This window comes from Bufo bufo, chromosome 1, assembly GCF_905171765.1.
Source record: "Bufo bufo chromosome 1, aBufBuf1.1, whole genome shotgun sequence".
Taxonomy (NCBI): domain Eukaryota; kingdom Metazoa; phylum Chordata; class Amphibia; order Anura; family Bufonidae; genus Bufo; species Bufo bufo.
The window spans coordinates 313,902,805-313,920,281 of record NC_053389.1 but is presented as its reverse complement, the minus strand read 5'-3'; the positions used below and the strand labels follow the sequence as shown (position 1 = coordinate 313,920,281).

At 43.1% G+C, this 17,477-nt stretch overlaps 1 protein-coding gene across 3 annotated transcripts in view; it reads right to left on the bottom strand.

Annotated features, from left to right (window-relative positions):
- Positions 1-230: 230 nt before the first annotated feature.
- Positions 231-17,477, bottom strand: part of ARAP3 (ArfGAP with RhoGAP domain, ankyrin repeat and PH domain 3) — a 150,398-nt gene continuing 133,151 nt past the window's right edge. For 2 of the 3 annotated variants that reach the window (XM_040441106.1, XM_040441098.1), the window contains exons 26-34: positions 17,317-17,431; positions 16,215-16,343; positions 15,566-15,699; positions 10,224-10,306; positions 5,737-5,772; positions 4,921-4,984; positions 4,202-4,339; positions 2,816-2,854; positions 231-1,121 (exon numbers count right to left, since the gene is read on the bottom strand). In XM_040441106.1, coding sequence (XP_040297040.1) covers positions 492-1,121; positions 2,816-2,854; positions 4,202-4,339; positions 4,921-4,984; positions 5,737-5,772; positions 10,224-10,306; positions 15,566-15,699; positions 16,215-16,343; positions 17,317-17,431 — 1,368 coding nt within the window. In that variant the 3' untranslated portion in view covers positions 231-491. The remainder of the gene's footprint in view (positions 1,122-2,815; positions 2,855-4,201; positions 4,340-4,920; positions 4,985-5,736; positions 5,773-10,223; positions 10,307-15,565; positions 15,700-16,214; positions 16,344-17,316; positions 17,432-17,477) is intronic. The other variant, XM_040441113.1, reaches the window with a different exon arrangement.

The following is a 17,477-nucleotide window of genomic DNA, read 5'->3' as shown; positions in this document are numbered from 1 at the left end:
TTAGTAGTTCGAAGACTTAAATAGTTCATCCAAGAAGGACTCTATACATGTTCTGTGCAGAATCATGGTTCTTTCACAAAGGCATACAGGTGAAACTCGAAAAATTAGAATATTGTGCAAAAGTTCATTTACTTCAGTAATGCAACTTAAAAGGGTACCTGAGATTGTGACTTTGGGGTTTCATAAGCTGTAAGCCATAATCATCCAAATTATAACAAATAAAGGCTTGAAATATCTCGCTTTGCATGTAATGAGTCTATCTCATATGTTAGCTTCACCTTTTAAGTTGCATTACTGAAATAAATGAACTTTGTACGTTATTCTAATTTTTTCAGTTTCACCTGTACATGACCAGGAGTTTATACAAAGATATACCTAGAATACATATAAGACGAGTCAAAGCTGGATTGCAACCATATAATTTCAGGTTGCAGACACCATTTTAGCCTTTTGAGGCTCTAGGAGGCCATATCAACATTTACAATTCTCCATCACGTTACTTGCTGTCCTGGCTCAGACCCAGTGTCGTTTTTCTTATTGAGCATGGTGTTCAGTTCCTGGAGTAATTTTTCTTGCATATTAGAGGACATAGGAGACATCTTCTTCCAGGCAGGAATGTTCGTTGGATCTGAAGGGGCTGTTGGTTCAAAAAACAATGGCAACGTGCTCAAGTCTAGTGCACTCTTAACCACCTGGCTTCTCGTAGAAACAGTCTGAGTTCGGTTTGGCTCCACCTGCCTTTCTAGGGAAGCAGTTTTCGTAATAAAAGCACTAGTGCGTCTGTCTGCCATGGGGGATCTAACACCATCACTTTGGACCATCTTAAAATTATCCACACAAAGGTTTCTGTCTAAAGACTGAGTCTTGGAGTAACTGTCCCAGTCAGGTTTCTCTGGGGACTGAGGTTTCATTGGGGTTGGCTTTATGGGTTCCTGGTTTAATACTGGCTTTTTGGTCCGGTCCAAGGGAGGGGGCAACTGGAATCGTTCTGTTGAAAAAACACAATCTGAATCTGTTTGCTGGATGCTGTGGAAATTTCCAACCTCTTCATACAAGGGCTCGTGCTCCTCATCTTGCTTTTCCTGTAGGTCTTCAAGGGAGTCTTGATGCATCTTCATTGGCTAGAAAATCAAACATTTTGCACTATGATGTATAAGTTAGTTGTGTGCAACAGTGAAATCATATTGATATTCATGCAAACAGTGTTATACAGGCACAAGTCTGAGTGTGAACACAGCGAACACATGCAAAGTGCTGTGCAATCAGGTTAGTAACCAAATGCAATATGTTTAAAGGGCATCTGTCAGCAGATTTGTAGCTATGAAACTGGCACTTGGCGGCTGAAGGCATCTGTGCTGGTCCCATGTTCATCTTTGATCACATTGCTGAGAAAAACAAAGTTTTATTATATGTAAAGGAGCCTCTAGGGTCAATTTGTGCACCTAGAGGCTCTGATCGCTCTGCGCCCTGTCAAACAAAGTGCAGAGGGCATGGCAGTTTCAGAGAGCAGGACCTCTAGGTGTAACAATGCCCCCATTGCTCCTAGAGACTCCTTTACATATAATAAAACTAAATTTTTCTGAGTAATGTTGGCACGTATGAACATGGAACAAACACAGATCAGTCAGTCAGTTTTATAGGTACAAAACTGCTGACAGAAGCCCTTTAAAACCTCTGGTCATGGGACTATTGCGTGTGTGAGAAAAAAAAGTCTGAAAATGTGTTAATGAGTAAATGTGTTAAAGAGTAAATGATGCAATTTACATTTAAAATTGCCAGAAAAATCTCTTCAAGGGATCACTTGGGTGTAAAGAAAGCAACTTTCTCATATACTGTACTTTTTGTATCAGTCCCTCACCATTTCCAAGATTTTGGATTGCTGTCAGAGAATGGAATTCTTCTGGATTCATTGGTGGCAAACCCATCCTGATCATATCCAACTGATACAGCTGTTTAGTTCATTTAGTGTGTCATAGCTCTGTACTGTAATGAGTCGTGCACCTGTGTCAGTTGAACATGATCAGGACAGGTTTCCATACATTGAAGGCAAGCAGAGATCTTAAAAGGATTTAAATATAACAGAAAACATGGCTTTTCATATAAGGGGTATGATATCAGAAAAAAGGATGCTTTTTCCCCCAAAACAGCACCTCTCCCGTCCAGTAGCTGTGCCTGGTATTGCAGCTCAGTGCCATTAACTTGAATGCTGCTAAACTGCTGACCTTCCCAAAAACGATTTATTTCATAAAACCCACTAAAGGGTTGTCCAGTTTCTGGTGAACACTTGGGGTATGCCTGAAATAAAAAACTGACCATTACTTACCTCGCCGCCACTCCAGTTCTCCCAGCCAGGTTCTGTTGACCCGGCTGCAGCTGTGTCAAAAACATGTGACCACTGCAACCAATCATTGGACTGCTTAACGGAAGTCACTGGCTGCAGTGGTCACATGTTTTTGACATGACGTCACCGCTGCAGCCGGGTCAACAGAGCCTGGCCAGGAGAACCTGAGCGACGGAGCTACGGTCTACTTTTTATTTCAGGCAAGACCCGAGTGATGTCTGGTTTCTTCCTGAAACTTGCAAGATGACAACCCCTTTAAAAACATATATATTTTTTTTTATTACACAATTCGATGATTTAATTTTTTTTTGGGCTCATTTTACTCTTTGGTAGAAGCAGAGGTTACAACACAAGAAGAAAAGTACTGGTGACAGCATGTTCAGCCTTCATGCTACATTATTAGCCTAGTAACCTGACATGCAATGCCCAACGCATGCTAGGAGCACATGAGTATGTTGGCGTGTAAATACTTACAAAGAACATTGACAGTGTCCTTCGTGTGTGAAGACGACGCTGAGGAACAGAAATAAGGTATGAAAAAGGAACAGGCACTTTAAAGATATTTTTAGGAGGCTTGAAGAAAAACCTCCAGTTTACAGGAAGTTGAAGTGAAGTTTAAATGGCTGTGCTAATGTCAGCAGAACATAACTGTATGACTTATATCTCCCTGCCTGCCGCCGTTCGCGCTAAATAATGACTTTTATAATATGCTAATGAGCCTCTAGGTGCTAGTGGGGCGTTGCTGCAGCACCTAGAGGCTCCGTCTTCTCACCGTTTGGCACGCCCATGTCCAGTTGATTGACATCCTAGTTCTCCTCTGTGCCCCGTAAATCCCGCGCCTGCGCCATCCCGTTTAGTATTCGGCGCAGGCGCAGTGAGTGAAGGATGCTGGCGCATGGCGCAGGCTTTTACGGGCACAGAGCAGAACTAGGACGTCAATCAACTGGACATGGGCATGCCAAACGGTGAGAAGACGGAGCCTCTAAGTGCTGCAGCAACGCCCCACTAGCACCTAGAGGCTCATTACCATATTATAAAAGTCTTTATTTTGAGGGAACGGCGGCAGGCAGGGAGTTAAAGGGATTCTGTCACCAGGTTTTGCCGTGCATGTCCGTATCTCTATAGGCCAAAACCTGGTGACAGAATCCCTTTAAAAATCATACAGTTATGTTCTGCTGACATTAGCACATCGCTACGGTAAGCCAGATACAGAACGATTTTTCTGATGACAGAAACCCAAAAGGCCTATGTGATAGCAGGATATGACAGAATGCGAGCAAATGAGCTCTGGGATACGTAGACTTATGTGATTTGGAACAGGTTTTCTCAGTATAAGGGCCCATTCAGACAGCCGTATGAATGAGTCCTCATCCGTTCTGCAATTTATTTTGTTTTAGACGTACAAAATGGTCTGAATGTAAGCCAGTTCGGAAGCTGTCTTACTTTTACAACTGGTGCTGTATTCTTATGTCGGGGCCGACGACTCTTTATAACTTCGGCAATTCACTGCCAGTGATGGGGCTTTATTAAGACCAGCGTCTAAAACGTCGGTCTTAATAAATGTGCCCCTAGTCTCTAGTAATAGATTTTCAAGATGTTAAGTGCATGATATCTGCTCTGGTAGACTTGCAGCTTTAACCCTTTAACGACCAGTGACAGATATATCCAGTGCTGAAAGACACTTAAACCATGTTCGGAGGTGGATGCATTCATCACTGGGATCCTAAGAGCTTTGCAGAGGGCAATGAGATGAAGGAGGAGAAATAGGAGAAGCCCCGTGGTTCTGCAGCAAGTGCTGACATGGCTGCGAAGGGACTAAGCTTCCTCTTCAGCTCTCACTATGAATGCAGTGAAACTTACCAGCTGCTGATTTGCAGAAACCATGGTGGTGTTCGTGTCATCTCCGCGAATTGGTACTAAGGGCATGGTGCCAAATTTTTGTTTTGTTACATCTGAGGAAGAGTGTCGCCTTAAAATCACAGGGCGGAGATCATCGTGCTGAAAAAAACAAAGCAGGACATGCATTTTTGCCTTGTGGGGCCTCATGCACACAGCCGTTGTTTTGGTCCGCATCCGAGCCGCAGTTTTGGCGGCTCGGATGCGGACCCATTCACTTAAATGGGCCGCAAAAGATGCAGACAGCACTCCATGTGCTGTCCGCATCCGTTGCTCCGTTCCGTGGTCCGCAAAAATCTGCAAATTGTGGAACGCACACGGACGCCATTCCTGTTTTGCGTATCCGCGGTTTGCGAACTGCAAAACACACAACGGTCGTGTGCATGAGGCCTAAAAGTGGTGTAAGAGTTCTTATGTTGTGTTTAGAGGGATTCTCCATTTTTGGCATGTCTGAAAGGATATGTGATAACGGCCAACTGACACATGTTACATAGGACACAGTGGCCGGCAGCAGCCACATTGAGCTGCAGACTAGATGGGTGGCCAGTGAAGTCTATGGAATTTATGGAAGGACTTGAGCAAGCACATCGGAGCGGAGAATATCCATTTGACCATATACGACTAGTAGCCCTCACTATGTCGCAGCCATTATTTCCATTGATGAGAGTCCTCAGGATTATTACCTGAGCCTTGAGAATACTTGTGATCCAGTCCCACATCTCTGCTTGTGCGGCACAACATAAGCACCTGCAAAATGCAACAGATACACTTACATTACATTGCAATGCCTCCCAATAATGGCCAATGACTGCCGTTACTACAAGCTAATTACATGTGCGGATTTCTTCTGGCAACAGATCATATGGAAACACCAACAGTATATAATCTAAAGTTGGTGCCCACTAGTCTAGGCTAATATAGAAACAAACCTTTCAAGGGTCATCAAGGATGTTTTTTTAAAAAAAAATAATGCTAGGCCTGTCCATGGTCTCTGTCCATTATTGCATCTCATCACCATTCAATGCATGTGAATATGGCTGAGATGCAATACCAGACACAGCCTATGGACAAAAGTGGCGCTGTTTCTGGAAAAAAGCATACCATTTTTTTTAAAACAAATCCAGGACAACCTCTTTAAAGGGAGCCTGTCATTAAGATCTGAAGGCAGCTTGAGGTAGTGACAGGAATGTGCAGTCTTAAAAAAAAATGCTGCTGGGTTTGAAGTATATCCCATTTTATACACTGGTATATAGAGAGCGTAAATTGCTGGTTCAGGGCTCATCTGTCTCCTAATGTGTTCCCTATCCCTCCTATATAGAATAGGTATACGCCTATGCAGCATATCCCTGCCACTAGCATATGGGGCAGCGTGATCTTACTGATAGTTTCCACTAAACAGAATCTCATTTAGCGTAGACTGCAAAAAAGATTTTTTACATGAGATTATTGTTTGTGTAATCATTCTCACAATTATTATTGTAATAAATCACAATACTCACAACTGCTGTTTATCCATGTAGATTGTAAAGCCCCATCTAGTGGACAAATCAAGGAATTGCAGTTAGAACAGGTCAAAACCAGCAACTGTAATACTTCCACATTTATTTAGGCTTTATTTAAAGAGAACGGAATATATATATATCTGAAATGAACAAATGTGATGACATTGTGAGACATAAGGCAATGAGTAGAGAGTATTCACTTGACAAAGGGTGTGTATGTGTGTAGAAATGTCATTGATAACGACTGAAGGGATTTGTGTGGGATTACAGAAAAGGGTCTGATTTTGCCCGGAAACATTGGCACTCTTGTCCATCTGCATTACCTAGTATCACTTGAATAGGGTTGACCTGCAATACCAATCAGATCCCATGGAGAAGAGAGTCACTGTTTCTGGGCCCAGTGTCAGATAAAGTTCCTTGGGCCCACCTTTTATGTATACAAGACATATGCATGTCCACTTTTACGAAATTTCTGCTATCACTGCACATGTAGGGCTCATCATCAATAAGACGTAATACGGTATATGGTTCAGAGGCGGACATGCAAAGGGCCCCTGTGCATGAATAGTATATGGACTCCGGTTTATTTAACACTTGCTGAGCTGCTTTCTGGCAATTTAATTAATGGCGTACCAACTTCTCTTGTTTATTGTAATTCAGACAAAATGTAAAAAAATTAAAAGTGGGGCCCCATATCTTGTAATAATGTAGTAAGAACACAGTTCTATTCTGTCGATTCCGGCCCTCCCTCACAGATTTAGGCTACTTTCACACTAGCGTTTCTATTTCTATTGAGATCTGTTATAGGGTCTCAATACCAGAAAACAAAAACTTCCATTTTGTCCCCATTCATTGTCAATGGGGACAAAATGTAACTGAACAGAATGGAATGCTCCAAAAAGCATTCTGTACCGTTTGGTTGCGTTCCCATTCCGGAGAGCAAGCTGCGGTTTTCTTTCTGTCATAGGATGCGGAGCAAGACAGATCCGTCATGACCCACAATGACTTTCACTGGTGTTCATGACAGATCCGTCTTGGCAATGTTAAAGATAATACAACCGGATCCGTTCATAACGGATGCAGATCGTTGTATTATCATTAGTGGAATCCTTTTTGCTGAACCCTGTATGATCATCATACACACCCCAAAATGGTATTGTCAAAAACGACAGATCATCCCGCAAAAAAATAATCTGCAGTGAGCAGGCCTATAGAGGTCCCGAGCAGGGGTGCTGCTAGGGTTGCCGCCATTCCCAACAAAAAATACTGGTTGAAGTTAAAAAGATTGGCATGGGTTAATACGGGTGTTATCTGATAATAGTTTACGTTTTGCTTAATTTTTTTTTCAATAAAATCAAACTTTTCACTGTTGGGCACACCCTAAGAATTAAATATTTATTTAGCCTCTATTTTTTAAATGATTCTGTGGGGATTTGAACTCACAACCATCTACATTAATGGAACAAACCTTAACCACTGAGCTATAGAGCTCCATGTTAAATTACTGTAACTATGTTATGGCTAAAAACCCTCATAGTAGTTTCCCATGCATTATTCATTCATATATATCCGAATTATCCTTTTTTTTGTAATTACATATTTATTTTGTGCCATACATTTTTTTTTTACAATTACAAAAGAAATATAAAATAAAATACTTCTGCTGTAAGGCCACATTGAAGGCAAGGTTCTTGCCTTTAATGTGCATGGTTGTAAGTTCGAATCCCCACAGAAACATTTCAAAAATAGAGGCTAAATTAGACTTAAATAAACAGGGTGTCCCCAAGCATACTGACAATGCTTGGGGATACCCCCTTCATGTTCATAGCACTGACTCCATATATGGACACAGCCATATATGGAGTCAGAGCAGGGACTCCTAAGCTGGGAAGTCCCCCACTGTTCAGTGATCTGAAGGAGGCCCCTTAGAGGATCGTCCCCCGTTTGCCCTCCTAACGCGGCCCTGAGCAGAGTAGACATTAGGATGCAATGCTGTTTTCTTGATAAGATTTGGCGGACAACTTTTTCTACTGTGCAGATACACATATGGTACATCCCCCCCTAATTTGGTTATATGTTCATTGATCAGCTCCAAATTGTCTTCTGCTGGACCTTAGGGGACACCATTCTATTAGGTTGTGTGAGAGCTTGGACCCCCTGGAGGATCCTCTGGTTCTCTGGGGGGACAGTCTCACCCTGCTTTTTTCGAATCCTGGACAAGCCTATTAATTTGACTAATTAGATTTGAGACCCCACTCTATCAGTCAGAGTGGAGACCCACTATATTGAGTAGCTCTCACTCTAGAGGACCTGGTATCCCTCTGAACATATTTGTTGCACGGGGAAAGGCTGCTTCCAAATATGTATGTAAGGGATGGATTGGGCTAATGAATTTCAATAAAGAAGTCTTGCCACTAGGATATGCTATCACATTATAATCAGTGAGGGTTCAATGTCTGGATCCCCACCTATCCTGAGGATTAAGTGGCCACAGTACTGATTTAGTGCTATCTTGTACTTTATCCCTAGACACCTGGCTGTGCAGGGAACTGCTGTCCGTCCCATTAACTTGAATGGGCCCATGCAACAATGCCCTTGGACACGGAGGTCCAGGAAAAAACACTAAAGAAGATGTGGCTCCATCATTCTTAGGCCCCTTTCACACGGGCGATTTTTCCGCGCGGGTGCAATGCGTGAGTTGAACGCATTGCACCCACACTGAATCCTGACCCATTCATTTCTATGGGGCTGTGCACATGAGCTGTGGTTTTCACGCATCACTTGTGCGTTGCGTGAAAATCGCAGCAAGCTCTATATTCTGAGTTTTTCACTCAACGCAGGCCCCATAGAAGTGGATCGGGCCGCGTGAAAATCGCAAGCATCCGCAAGCAAGTGCGGATGCGGTGCGATTTTCACGCACTGGTTGCTAGGTGACGATCGGGCTGGGGACCCGACCTGTATTATTTTCCCTTATAACATGGTTATAAGGGAAAATAATAGCATTCTGAATACAGAATGCAAAGTAAAATAGTGATGGAGGGGTTAAAAATAAATAAAAAATAACTCACCGAGTCCACTTGATCGCGTAGTTGCGGATCTCTGTCTTCTTCTGTAATGTTGAGCTGCCGGCTAAGGACCTGTGGTGACGTCACATCACATGATCCAATCACTTGGTCCCTCACCATGGTGATGAACCATGTGATTGGACCATGTGATGAGCACAGTGACGTCATCAAAGGTCCTATTCCTGTGCACAGCAAAGAAGAAGACAGAAGAGATGCCGGCTGCGAGACCAAGTGGATTAAGGTGAGTTAAATTATTATTATTTTTTTTTTAACCCCTCCAGCCCTATTGTACTAAGCATTCTGTATTAAGAATGCTATTATTTTCCCTTATAACCATGTTATAAGGGAAAATAATACAATCTACAGAACACCTAACCCAAACCCGAACTTCTGTGAAGAAGTTCGGGTTTGGGTACCAAACATGCCAATTTTTCTGACGCGTGTGCAAAACGCATTACAATGTTTTGCCCTCGTGCGGAAAAATTGTGCATTTTCCCGCAACGCACCCACATCTTATCCAGGCAAACATGACGCCCGTGTGAAAGAGGCCTTAGACTCGGTGGGAAACCAACCGGTGGAGGCATATTGGAGCAAAACGCGAAAAGTAGTGGATTGCTCATGAGACATGGGGGGGGGGGGGACCATGCAAGAGCATTCAAACTGTTCTTACAAATGGGAGCTCCGCTGTCTGTGTCTATCCCTTTATCTGTGCACAGAAAAAAGCTACGGGTGGGAAATGAAACGTTGCAGAGGACACCAATATAATAATGCACTATTCTTCTGTATTTACTAGCTGTTACCAATGATGAAGGTCTGGACCGACCTTCTTGGCTAAATTACCCAAGTCCTGCTTTCTTCTGTTACTACCTTGTCTGTGCACAGATGGTAAATTCATTACAATGGTTGGGCGCTCGTTCAAAGAAAATGATATATCCAAACCAGATAAGCCCTTAACGATACAGGGCTGATATATAAAAGTTATTGTACAGGAAACCAATCTCATGCTTGCTGATGTTTTCTGGCAGGTGAAAGCAGACTGGTTGCTATTGTTTGTTCTTACTTTTGTGTTTTTCACGATTTTCATCCATTATGTCAATTTCATAAGAAATTCTAATTTGTCTACACACAAGTTTTGCTTGGGAAGTCACATACCAGGTAATAAAGGCAGAAATGTCTGGTGACAGCTGAGTACAGGCGATCACCTATGTCTGGCAGTCCCATAGAGTAGAATGGAAGGACAGCGAGCGTTCCATTCGAATGGGAGAACACAGGGCCCCAGTTCTCATGATCGGACTCCCACTGATCACTTATCCCCTCTCCATTGGATAAATCTTTGTAATGGGGCAACCCCTTTAAACATATGATAATTGCGATTCATTGACCATTATGAAGGCAGCATGTAATAAAGGAAACACTTACGGGGTCGGAGGTTTCAGCTTTTTCCGAATCCCCATGTAAATTTTGGCATTTTCAAGTGACCATTCTCTTTCTGGCCTGGAACTCTGTAAGATAAAGAAGAAAAAATATGAATAATGAATGGCCTTCATGAATCTATAATCATATATTGGGCAACTGAACAAATCAATCTCATATATTCTTATTATTGGGAGCCATTCTTGTCAGGAAGTCATGGCCGTCTGTGTTTGCTCATCTATGAGATATCTTTATATTTTGCTATATAAAAGGGTTATCCTACTAGCAGCATTTATCACCTACGTAAGGCTACTTTCACATTTGTGTTTTTGCTGGATCCGGCAGGGTTCAGCAAAAACGCTTTCGTTACTGATAATTATTACAACCATTTGCATCCATTATAAATGGATCTGATTGTATTATCTCTAAAATAGCCATGACAGAGCCATCTCTAAAACCATTGTAAGTCAATGGGGGACGGATAAGTTTCCTTTTGTGTCCGAGAAAACGGATCCGGCACTATTGACTTACAATATGTATCATGATCCATCTTGATCAGTATCACATGACACTCTCAAAAATGCTGCTTGCATTCTGGTGCACTCCGTTCTGTTCAGTTTTGTCCCCATTGACAATGAATGGGGACAAAACTGAAGTGTTTTCCTCTGGTTTAGAGATCCTATGATGGATCTCAATAGCGGAAAGGAAATGCTGATGTGAAAGTAGCCTAAGTGACAAATGTTTGACTGCTGAGTGCACATGCTGGCCCATTGATCCACAGCCTTCCATACGTTCCATAGAAACAAATGCAGAAGTGGACTGGCGTGCACACTAATACTCCATTCAGATGGGACCCCCGATCTCCTGTTTGTGGGATTAACCCGTTTAAGCAGATTGCTAATAGATAAAAGTATCTTGATTTTCCCAGATCCAATTAAAATTGTCCTGTCCATTTCCCACTGGGTCTTGAATGTCCCTTTAGGCCTCATGTACACTAGCGTGTCCTTATTGAGCTCTGCAACCATGGATCCGCAAAATACGGACACCTTCCATGTGCAGTCTGCATTTTTCTCGTTCCCATTACCAGAAATGACTATTCTCATGCACTATATGGACATGTTCTATCATTTGCGGAACAGACACTTGGATGCAGACAGTACATGGATGACATCTGTATGCTGTCCGTTTTTAGTTTTTTTTTGCGGACCCATAGAAATAAATGAGTCAGTGAGCAATCGTGTGCATGAGGCCTTATCTAAGATTGATCTTCAGCACTTAAAAACCTTCTCTATGGTAAAACAAGTGATGTCAGTAAAGAGATATCAGCCGCTTTACTAACTGCTGCCATCAGAGGGCAGCATCACTTTTTTGCACTGTGCATCCTCCTCACAGGAATGTAAGGATGACAGGTCTGTAGCCACTTTATAAGTGCAAAAGGCACCAGATTTTGGAATAACTTGGTATTCTCTGGGCACCGTTTGACATTATTTCAAAGCATCACTGAGCCAGTTATGCCACTGCTTGGGCACTATCTAGCATTGCATATGCAGCAGTGGCACTATTTGGGCGTTATTTGTCTCTATATAGTCACAGCATGCTTCTATGTGGGCACTGCTTGTCACTATGGAGCACATTAATGGTACTGTTTGCCTTTATGGGCATTCTATGAAACATCTTTGGCAATGTATGCACCAGGTGGGGTCTATGTATGTATATATGGAATAAGGATCATTAATTGTGCAGGAACAGTAGGGATGCAAATGAGCTCCTAACAAGCTCTGCCTCTAATGCCACCAGATGTAAGGCAGCTATCCTATAAGTCAATGTTCAGCTATTAAAATAGTCCTTGAGACATGACTTGGATAATAAATAAGCCAGCACCTCATCTGCAGGCAGCTGTTTCGGGGTGATTGCCCCTCATCAGTGCAGAGCAGAGAGTACTGGCTTAACTGGGTGAGAGGCCTGTGTTCGGGTCAGGGGGGAACTAACTCTCCTTAGGGAGAGAGCACCTTAATCAGTGTGAGGAGACTTATAGGCCATACATTCTCCTCTGGAATTCTGGGAGGGAAAGGATGGAAATGAGCTCTTAACAAGCTCTGCCTCTAATGCCACCAGATGTATGGCATCATTTGCATCCCTTCCCTCCCAGGATTCCAGAGGAGCATGTATGGACTATAAGTCTCCTCACACTGATTAAGGTGCTCTCTCCCTAAGGAGAGTTAGTTCCCCCCTGACTTGTGCAGGGACAAACACTGGTAAACATGTGGCTCAGTGAGATATTGCTGTATGCCTTTATTTCATCTGAATAGCAGTCAGCTCTTTACTCATGCCCCAAGGCTGAGAAAATCATCATAAACAATGGGGTTAAGAGCCTTAAAAGGGGGTTCTTTACCTGTTCCTTACTGATGATCTATCCTTTGGATAGGTCATCAGTATCTGATCGGTGGGGATCCCAGATCAGCTGTTTGAGAAGGTGGCGGCACTGCTGCGAGCAGCTTCCTGCAGACCAGTGACAATACTTCTATGTCACGTGTACTTAGCTCAGCCCCATTGACATGATTAACAGTTGTGACGTCACTAGCCTGAAGGAAGCTCTGAGAAGGCCACGGTGCTACTGGGAGTGACCCTGCCTTCTCAGACAGCTGATCGGCGGGGTCCCAGGTGGGCTCCTTCGGGCAAAAAAAGAAAATTAAGCTGAGCATCTAATGGCACCAGATGTTTCAGGGTTATTGGCCCTCAGTGCAGAGCAGAGAGTATTTGCTTAAGTGGGTGAGAGGCCTAGGTCACTATTCAGGAGGTAATATTCCTCCTTAGAGAGTGCCTAGTGGGTGTAAGGAGTCTTATAGGCCAGGCAACGCTCCTCTGGGAAAAAGAAAAGAGAGCTAATTCACATACATTTTTCCCAGAGGAGCGTTGCCTGGCCTATAAGGCTCTTTACACCTACTCAGCACTCTCCATAAGGAGATATAGTACCCCCATATTTTATGGGCTATACACTGCTCCATCAGTTAAGAGTGTGTTGACATACGTTGTTTTTGTTGCAGAAAAACTGCAATTTTTTTTGGAAAACCGCAAAGGCAAAAAAACAATAAAAGGACTCTAGATGTAGCCAAGGGTGGTTTGATATGACAGAATTTTGCGTCAGTGGCCCACATTTACTAATGTCATTGTACATAGAATGTGGCTTAAAGGGAACCTGTCAACATGAAAATGCTAAATAATCTGCCGACTGCATGGTATAGAGCAGGAGGAGATGAGAAGATTGATATATAGTTTTATGGAAAAAGTTCAGTATAACATGCATTTTATTCAATTAATTTCCTGCTCTTTCTGTGCTTTGAAGCCAAGGATTCGGTCCTATCAGTGACTGACAGCCTTCCCTCTATGACTGTGTATACAGAGATGGCTGTCAGTCACTGACTGAAGACAAGGAGACGGTCCTATCAGTGACTGACAGCCTTCCCTCTATGACTGTGTATACAGAGATTGCTGTCAGTCACTGACTGAAGACAAGGAGACGGTCCTATCAGTGATTGACAGCCTTCCCGCTATGACTGTGTATACAGAGATAGATGTCAGTCACTGACTGAAGACAAGGAGACGGTCCTATGAGTGACTGACAGCCTTCCCTCTATGACTGTGTATACAGAGATGGCTGTTAGTCACTGGCTGAAGACAATGAGACGGTCCTATCAGTGACTGACATCCTTCCCTCTATGACTGTGTATACAGAGATGGCTGTTAGTCACTGACTGAAGACAAGGAGACGGTCCTATCAGTGACTGACATCCTTCCCTCTATGACTGTGTATACAGAGATAGCTGTCAGTCACTGACTGAAGACAAGGAGACGGTCCTATCAGTGACTGACATCCTTGCCTCTATGACTGTGTATACAGAGATAGCTGTCAGTCACTGACTGAAGACAAGGAGACGGTCCTATCAGTGATAACAGCCTCCCCTCTATGACTGTGTATACAGAGATAGCTGTCAGTCACTGACTGAAGACAAGGAGATGGTCCTATCAGTGACTGACATCCTTCCCTCTATGACTGTGTATACAGAGATAGCTGTCAGTCACTGACTGAAGACAAGGAGACGGTCCTATCAGTGACTGACATCCTTCCCTCTATGACTGTGTATACAGAGATAGCTGTTAGTCACTGACTGAAGACAAGGAGACGGTCCTATCAGTGACTGACAGCCTTCCCCCTATGACTGTGTATACAGAGATAGCTGTCAGTCACTGACTGAAGACAAGGAGACGGTCCTATCAGTGACTGACAGCCTTCCCTCTATGACTGTGTATACAGAGATAGCTGTCAGTCACTGACTGAAGACAAGGAGACGGTCCTATCAGTGACTGACATCCTTCCCTCTATGACTGTGTATACAGAGATGGCTGTCAGTCACTGACTGAAGACAAGGAGACGGTCCTATCAGTGACTGACAGCCTTCCCCCTATGACTGTGTATACAGAGATAGCTGTCAGTCACTGACTGAAGACAAGGAGACGGTCCTATCAGTGACTGACAGCCTTCCCTCTATGACTGTGTATACAGAGAAAACTGTCAGTCACTGACTGAAGACAAGGAGACGGTCCTATTAGTGACTGACATCCTTCCCTCTATGACTGTGTATACAGAGATGGCTGTCAGTCACTGACTGAAGACAAGGAGACGGTCCTATCAGTGACTGACAGCCTTCCCCCTATGACTGTGTATACAGAGATAGCTGTCAGTCACTGACTGAAGACAAGGAGATGGTCCTATCAGTGACTGACAGCCTTCCCTCTATGACTGTGTATACAGAGAAAACTGTCAGTCACTGAAAGGACCGCCTCCTGGACTTCAAAGCACAGAAAGAGCAGGAAATTGAATGCAAGTTATACTGAAGTTTCCCATATTATTATATATCATTCAATTTGCTCAGCCCCTCCTGCTCTATAATGTCACATGAAGTTTTAGACCTATTTGTGAGATAAATATGCCAGAAAGAATAATCCACTGGGTCCTGTTTGACAAGGGAGTGTGGTTTAGCAGAAAAGAGGTCAGCGCACCAAGTGCAACAAAGTTTAGGCAAAGTAAGCCAACAAATAGTGTAAAGTGAAAGAAAACTGCTTAGCCATGCAGCAAATGTATCATCCAGCTTGAGGCCCTGTGATAAATTTGGCACATCTTTAGACAGTTTATATTTTAGACAGTATATGTAAATCTGCCCCAGTATTTGTAAGTCAAAAGAGTGGAACTGGACTTGTTCTGTGCTTTGAACCCATTGCTGGTGTTGGCTAAAAAGTAGTAAAAGTAGTTCATATATTGTAAAAAGCCCAAATTCTAGATTATTGCGTACCTTTTTCTCTTTAAGAAGCAGCAGCTTGCGATCCCTGATCACAAAGTATCTGTCCTGGAACTTACTGCCCAGCAGCTTCGGAGATTCCTCTCTGCACTTCAACAATCCACATTTTGGGGTCTCTCTTTTTGCACCTAACAAGAATTTAAATGAATTATAATTATTATTTCTTTGTAATTCAGGGATATTAATGAGGCTTATTACTACATCTGATCTATTTTATGAGTTACCATCCTAACAAATAATTTGTATAAATTTAAAGGGGTTGTCCGCGATGGGACAAAGTCTAGCTGGGAGAGGGGTAATTGAATAAAAAATTAAAGACCCAATACTCACCTGCTTGGAGCAACAGTACTGAACGGTGGACAATTTAATAGTTGAGTAATGGGTCTTTTATTTATACAACTTCCCTCCTCTTCCTCTTTGCTAGATTTTACCCAGTCTCAGACATACCAATAAATGCACCTACATCTACGATTAGCCATTTGTGTCTGCCAGCAGCAAACTGTACAGTCTTTCTATAACAGTAATGTTATAGTAAATGCCGGGACCTGAAACTGCAATGCTACTGAAGGCTCCTAGTGGTTCTCCCATAATGTCACCTCTGAAACCCTCCTTACCACAAGTATATCATACAGCTGGAAATTACCTGTGAACAGACAACTTCCTTCACCAAAGGACATCTTCTTTACTAGCAGAAATGCAGAACTGGGCTCAGCCAACTTGCACCACTGTAGAGCTTGCTCTAGGACCCTCTCCTTCGGGTGTAAAGGTCTCTCTAGATAAAGATAATAGGCGAATAAATGTGGGAACATACTCACATGCATAGAAAGCAGTCCTGACATCAAATCCCTATCATGACCTGCAGAGATGTAACTTATACTTCCAATGCACAATTTGTAACAGGACCCCCACCTACATAGAACTTTGGGCTCCTACAGGTTCCAGGACCTGCATGTGACTGCTACCTCTGCACCCCCTGTGACCACACCCCTGCCTGTATCCTTATCAATCTATATCTATTCTTAGGCTAACTTCACACTTGCTATCCGACAGACTGCCGGTGTTCTCCAGATCTGGCATTGCCGGATAGTGCCGCATGCCCGCCAGACCCCATTGACTATAATGGGATCCAGAAGCTCCCCAGCGTAGATGCAGACATTCACTGTGTGGTTTTTGTCCAGCCGAATCTCAGCCAGATCCCATTACAGTCAAAGAGGTCCGTTGGGCACGTGGCGCTATCTAGCTATGCCGGATACAGAATAGCCGCCTGGTTAGCTTTGCTGCAAGTGTGAAGTTAGCCTTACTCCATTATTGTTTCATTAGGTAAGTAAGGTAGAATCTTTAAAAGGGTTTTCTGGTTTCAGAATATTGATGTCCTATACTCAGATTCTGAACACCCCCTGCTGATACGCTGTGAATTCATGGAAAGTGGTGCAGCCTCTTCATTGTTTCTATCGATCCATCTACCTACACACGTGCAAGTAGATGGACTGATGTGAATGCTGAAAAGGCCACAGCACTCGCATAAGTTCTGCAGCCTCTTTCAAACAGCTGATCAGTGGGGATGCCAAGAGTTGGATACCATCGATCTGATATTAATTTCCTATCCTAGGGATAGGTCATTAATATTCTGAACCAAAAAAAAACTAACTAAACGGGGAGAGTACAAGACTATTAGGATAAAGTTACTTTATATTTCTAAGTAATCTCAATGAAATGTGATAAATAGAGATCCTTTCATCACTTACCAAGTTCTCCATTTTCAAACACTTCAAAGGTCAACCAGATGTCCATGCTGGCTGGAATATTCCGCATATCCAGTACCTGATTGGTGAGTTCTTCAGCGGTCATGACCGGAGAAACCTAAGTGGGAATGACATCTCCGTAGCATGACTCATATGGCAAATTC